Below are 6924 nucleotides of genomic sequence, written 5' to 3'. Positions count from 1 at the left end.
TACACAAACAGATCTAAAGATCCATTAAGGTCCATCAATGTATTAAATCTATTGATTGGCACATCAAACATAAAACACACACGTATGTAACCTAAAATAGCATAGAAAAAACATGGGGCACCTTTAGAGAAAGCACACATATTACATCATAATCTTCATTACTGCCAGTTGATATCCGTTGATCCGAATCTTCAATAATTTCCGATTGGATGACCAATTTCTATTGAGATGCTTCAAAATTTGCTGGTGTCGATCGATGCTTGGAAATTGTACACAATGTGTCATAAGGGCAGGCGGATGTCGATCAAACTTTTGTGTAGTGTTGACCGATGTTTTCTGTTTCACAAGATCCCACATAATTTACAGGTAGTGTCGCACGCTGACGCTGGTCAGCTAATGGTGGCGAATAATACCAGTGGGAACTGCTAAACAATGTAGAAATTCCCCATCTTGGAGCTTTTCATGATTCATCACTTGCCAAAAATTATCATCTATGATACCACTCATGTGGATCTTATGTCCAACCCAAACCACTATAGTGTTCACAACTCCCAAACCAAACCACGAGGGTCTAAACCCGTAATATAGTGATAAACTAAAACAATAAAATTCATTAAGAAAAAGAAAACCTCTTTTACTTCAATTGTTAACCCATCACCGGCCTTCCTCTGCAGCTGCATAGCTTCTACTCTCCCTGACTAAAGAACCACTAGTTACATCTTCTTGTGGGCTAGTTCTTGCTCCCAAGTTACCGTGCCTCACTTCAGATCGAATCGTTGGTGCTCTTTCACTAGACCCAACTCTCATTTGGTCAATCTCAACCCTCTGATGCGCTGGATCGCTGCCTTCTTCTGCATTAGAACGCTGCTGTAGTTTCAGAACATCTTCGTCGATGTCAAGATCGTCTTCCACTTTCTGACGCCGTTCCTCCAACTCCAAACTTCCTTCCTCTTCTTCTCCTGGTCTTTCCCACGTGGTAGCCAATGTGGTATTCCTCGGAGGTTCTTCTCTGGTGAACGCTCTGAAGTCGTTCCTTGAGGGCTTAACTTTCGAGCAAAATGTCTCACGGAAGTTGTTAGAACACCCGCGGTCATAAACGTTGATTCTATTGTCTGATCTGTAACGGAAATTCTCATAGGTTGTCTGAACAGAATCACAATGTCAGCTATCAGATGAGACATTAACAAAAAAGCTCCAATAAATAAAATAAAAACTAACCTGGTTTGTGCTAATGAGGTATAAGTGGAAACCAGTAAGCCCTCCAACAAACCACAGGGATATAAAGGAATATATCATCAGCACAACAGACCAAGGCGATTCTCGCATTGCTCTCCACACAGTACCTTTATTGTTATCCATCAGAAACTTTATGTATAAAGCCGACATGGAGAACACGTAGATGCAGAGAAGAGTTGCAGATGAAACAAACATAAAGAAGAACCTATAGTTTCTCTGCCCACAAGACATACAAAAAAAAACAAAATGTCAAGAAACAGTTTGGTCAACACACATAGCAAGTTATGAACTTAATATCTCACAAGTTTAATATGTTTTTAATCAGCTTACCACTCCAATGCATTGGCCTACCCAAGGGCAGTGGTGATCAAAACGCTCAACACAGTTGTTGCAAATGGAGCAATGTGAGCAACGAGGAGGTCGATAAAGCATGCATGTATCACAATATTTAACTCTAACGGGAACACCATAAACCATGACTTCTTTCGTCCTCGGGATTTGAACAGTGGGTGCTTGTCTTCCATCAGTTGACGCCGTTGTCTCATAGCATAGTTCTTCCTCTGGCGGATGCAAGTTTCTTGGAACGATTCCAGGATCTCGCGCAGAAGTGAGGAAGAGGAGAATCAGTACCTATCAAGACGAATGACGATTGAAGGAAGAACATTAAACCCACCCATTAGAAAGCCACCCAAAAAAAGGAAGTGAGAACTTTCACCGTCTAGCTTGTTAAACATAATACCTTTAACTTCACCTCTAAGTTAGAAAAAAAAAAAAGATAACAAATCAGAAGATACATGTTGTTGCGGTGTGAGTAATTACATTTGTTTTGTTAGATTCTTAAATTAATGTGGTATTATTTTTTTATTTTTTGTAACTAATTAATGTGGTATTGTTTCAAGTGAATCATACTATAAAGCATTTGTATAAGCAACATTCAAAAGAGATGACTAGTGTTTATACTAACAGGAAACACATGTAAACCAGAAAACATATATGGAAAATAAAATGAGCGACTTACAAAAAGAGTAAACAGAATCGCTACTACTAAGATAGCATCTCCTGCAGTGTTTGAGAAGAACTCGTGGCGGAGATGTGTTGCAACAAAAACAGAGAACAAAGTAACTGGAGTTATGATGAGCAACAAGGTAAACGGAAGAGACCAAGCATCTGGCCCAAATATCAATCTCCCGCCAAATAAAAACTTCTGCAATGAAAGAGGAGATGATGATGATGATACTATATTAACAGGAGATGATGATTGACCATTGAGAAAAAATTGATAATATGGTTTCATTTAAAATGCATGTCCAGGCTTTGGAGTTTGGAGAGTGAAACAGAAAGCAAATGATGATAAGAAGTTAAAAGCATATTTATAAAACTGGAAATTATTAGGAAATTAAAGGCAATAAAAAGTGTCAAACCCTAAATTCATATTTCTTGAGAAAGGCAGATAATTCGAATAATGCAAATTCCAGAAAAGGGAAAATGGAGACTATATAAATATCAAAACCTTACATTGCTTCCCTTCCAGGTTTCGTAGACCCGTCCCGCCATGAGAATCAGCGATCGGATCAGACACTCTTCGCTACTTTCTGTCGAATTGGACGATCCTCTACATTTCTTGGTTGGTACATTTCATTTCAGTCTTAAGTACGATTCCAAAAGAAACTGATGTAAATCCAGGTGGATGAGTGAATGGTTATCTCTCTCTCTCCCTTTCTATCTCACAAAATGCGATTCGTTTCTGGAGTGTGTCACCCAGAAGAAACACTAGTTTTGTTTACCTTTTCATTATGTCATCATTCTAGGATTACTATATAAATCATTTGATCGAACGGTAGACTAAAGTACTTACAGTATCTTTGATTCAATGATTTATTCATATATATTTATCTTCATTTATTACACAAATAGTTTATGACATGTTGACAACCATCACTTCCAAAATATAATATATAAATAAAAACGGAAAATAAAATAATAATATAACAGAAATAATAATAATAATAATAATAATAATAATAATATATAATAATAATAATAATAATAATAATAATAATAATAATAATAATAATAATAATAATAGACTCCGGTCATAAAACAAATAACGTCATAATATAAATATTATAAGGTCAAATCCACAAATATCGATAACATCTGGAATAAAGAAAACAACATAAAATCTAAATTTAAAATAAGAAATAACATAAACGATAAAAAAGCCAAATGTCCAAAAGTCAGTAGTGATAAAAGCCCAAAAGCATCAGTTTGATATAATCACTCCTACTCGTCGGTCTCTTCTGAACGGAAAAATAAGGAAGGGTGAAAATATGAGGGTATCTCAGTGAGGTATGAGATGCTAAACCGCAAACCAGTAACTTTATAGCATTAAAAAATATAGTCTAACTCTAGCATAACACATACATAGTGTCTATTACACTATATGGAACAACAATCAATGCGCTAATAGCACATAGCTATTCTCTACACTACAAATTTTCTCATAAAGATATATACATATATTCGAAGCGTCGCTAATACAGTCTGTTTCTGTACCCCGTCCAACATAGCATCAAATACAAACGTCTCTGCACCACGCCCTAAACAGCAACGTCGAAGCTCAAACGTCTCTGAGCTCACACCCATAACACACCGTAGCGTTGAAGCCCAAACATCTTTGAACTCACTCCCTCTCACATAATCCATACTCATAACTATGTATATACATATATAACAGTCCTCATCATCAATCATTTCAATCAATCTTTGAATCCTCTATTATCATATTTCCGGTTTAAAAGTCACTAATAATAACAATCAAGCAAGACTCTCAAACAGACTCGATCCACAGAGACGAAACATGTTTTGAAACTAAACTTTCCATAATGGTAGTACTAAACTAGATCATGATTTAACGGAGTAGCCCTCAACTTAGCAATGATTATAAGTGGTATCGATGAACCCCAGCTGCTCAAATAGGCTCCAAAACTTAAACCAAGACGAAATATCGAGTCAGAACGCCATTCGAACAGTTTAAAACGGATCTGGTTGAAGTCTACGAAAAGGTTAACCCACTGGTCAAATGTCAACTTGGTCAACCTTTGACCAGAAATCAATTTGACCTAACCGACCGGTTTATCCTACCCAAAATCAATTTATTTTAACCAACCAGTTTACCCTAACCGAAATCCAATTGATTACTGGTCAAACCAATCCGGTTGACCGAGTCACTGAGTTGATTCACCGATTTGACTCGGCCATGTTGACTGAGTCACCGGCGACAACAGAGGAGGAAGACGGCTTACCGGCGGCGGACGGTGGCACAGCAGTGACGGAGGATGGTGGCGCGGCAGTGGCGGAGGATGGTGGCGCGGCAGTGGCGGAGGGCGGCAGCGCGTGTTATGCACTTGCAGTGGCCACAAAACCTCAGGAGGCGCGTGTGGCTTCGCCTGAGATCCGATTGCGGCGTGGTCGGTGGCTACGACTTTGTCTTGACGAGAGGAACACGATGGTGGCCTTGCATGCAAGTGATTCTCAATGGTTGGGAAGTTATAGTCGATTTACCAAAAAGGTCGAAACTAAACTTGAAAACACATGCAGTTCCGGTGATTACCTAGATCGGTCGTGACGAGCTGGACGTGATCATGGCGTTCGGTTGCTCCGGCGACACAGTCTCTGCAAAATGAACACACTTCCTCGGCTCACTCTCTCTCTCTCTAAAAACTTTTCTTAATGTTATAGTGAAGAAAACAAAGTGGAGAGGTAGGTATTTATAACAATATACTTTGGGCTTCTAGAAATGATTTTGGGCTTTGACGGGTCCCGTTAGGCTACCATTTCAGTTTGGGTCATTACATAGTTAATACTAGAAAAAAGAAAATTTAAAACAAAAATTTCCTTGAAATACCATATTTTTAAACAAGAAAAAATATTTAAATTGTAATCAAATTACATTGAATACTAAATTCTAAACTATAGTAACTGAACTCTAAACTCAGATATAATATATATTCAATATATAATCTATTATTTACATTTATTCTAAAACTAGTTTTTATTTAATTAATCAGACAGTTATAAATATAGGTATCTTTGTCATTTTACCTTTTAATATTACTATTTTGTAATTTTATGTGTTATTTTGTAATTTATGTGTTATTTTGTAATTAACAGATATTAGTTTTAATATTATATGAAGGTATTTCTATTATTTATTTTAATTTTTTATATTATAACTCTTATTTGCCAAAAAACAATTTCACATTCGAATTATTACTTTGAAAGTTAAAATAGTTTATATTGTTGTTGTCCTTTAGTGAAACAATAAATTATAAATTGTTAGATTTATTCTACAATTAATTTTAATTATATTTTAATACAAATATATATTTTTATCTCTTAATATAAATATATATTTTTTCATATCTTGATATAATTGATATATCATGGATGAATAATAAATGACAAGAGTTTATGTATTAGAATATTATTAAATATATTACTATCTTGTAATTTTGTAATTCATAAAATTCTTGTGCCATTAAGTTACCCTATCAGTAACTTGTTATATATTTGTTTAGATAATGATAAGCTATAGTATATCAAATCTTCATTTAATTTTGTATTGCTATTGCAAATATTGTAGGTGAAATTTCACTTTTACCTCAATTTTTGTGTCACTATTCTTGTTTATCTTCGTTAAAGAGATATTTTCACCAATACTGTTTTTTTATTAAAGACACAAAAGACTCTTCCCCATTGCTTTATAATATATAAATATAAATAATGATTTTAAATAAATGACAAAAACACGATACTACAGATTGAGCTCGCCTTTACGAGTAAATGCTGAAGCAGTCCGTCTTATGTATGGAGCAGTATCTCTGCTGCAAGGAAACTTCTATATATTGGGGATAAGACACAAAGATTCATTCTGGATATGAAGTAAGGCGTGGGAGGATCCATGGATACCAACGACACCTGCTAGACCGGCGACATCGGTAGCACCAGTGATGCATCCAAATATGAGGCGTCAGCGATCTCATTATCAAGAGTCAATGGAATGGGATATTGGCTTGCTGGAGCAATATGTCAATCCGGAGGATATATCTCTCATAAGGAGTTTAAGCCATAAGTACAACTCATCGAAGAGACACCTATTGCTGGAACTACACAAAGAGTGGCCATATACGATAAATCTGGTTACTGGGTGCTCCAAAATCTCTTAAAGGATGACCAAGAAAATGACGTCTCAGAACCCAGTAATTACCACGCTTAAGCCTTTGCTTGGAAGATAAGGGCGCCAACGAAAATTTGCCATCTTATATGGCAATTGATAACGGGTCACGTGGCAGTAACGAGGAATCTAGTTAGGCGTACATGAGATGCGATAACTACTGTCCAAGGTGGGGAACCAGAAGAATCAGTAACCCCATGCTATTTTCGAGTGTCCCCTGCCCTACAAGTTTGGTTCATTATCATCTGTTCCAACAAGTCCAGACATTTTTCAGCACAAAGCATCTATATACTAATATGGATTTATCTATTCTGGCGACAAGAACAACATAGATGGACCAGACCAAGACAAGGATCCTTATCCCTGGATAATCTGGTACATATGGAAGGCTCGAAACGACAAACTCTTCAGGGGAATAGATAGAGATTCCACTGGAACTAGTGAGATATGCG

General features: G+C 36.4%; 1 protein-coding gene across 1 annotated transcript; it reads right to left on the bottom strand.

Annotated features, from left to right (window-relative positions):
- Positions 1 to 433: 433 nt before the first annotated feature.
- On the bottom strand, positions 434 to 3015 carry LOC108844643 (probable protein S-acyltransferase 9). Its single transcript, XM_018617928.2, has 5 exons — positions 2752 to 3015; positions 2255 to 2440; positions 1567 to 1866; positions 1219 to 1452; positions 434 to 1143 (listed from the first exon to the last, which is right to left on the bottom strand). Exons 1-5 carry the CDS (start codon positions 2788 to 2790, stop codon positions 655 to 657), a joined length of 1248 nt encoding a protein of 415 aa, XP_018473430.2. The 5' UTR covers positions 2791 to 3015; the 3' UTR covers positions 434 to 654.
- Between the last annotated feature and the right edge of the window lie 3909 nt (positions 3016 to 6924).

The sequence above is a fragment of the Raphanus sativus genome, chromosome 3, assembly GCF_000801105.2.
Source record: "Raphanus sativus cultivar WK10039 chromosome 3, ASM80110v3, whole genome shotgun sequence".
Taxonomy (NCBI): domain Eukaryota; kingdom Viridiplantae; phylum Streptophyta; class Magnoliopsida; order Brassicales; family Brassicaceae; genus Raphanus; species Raphanus sativus.
The sequence above is the reverse complement of the archived record's forward strand: the minus strand, read 5'-3'. Positions and strand labels throughout refer to the sequence as shown.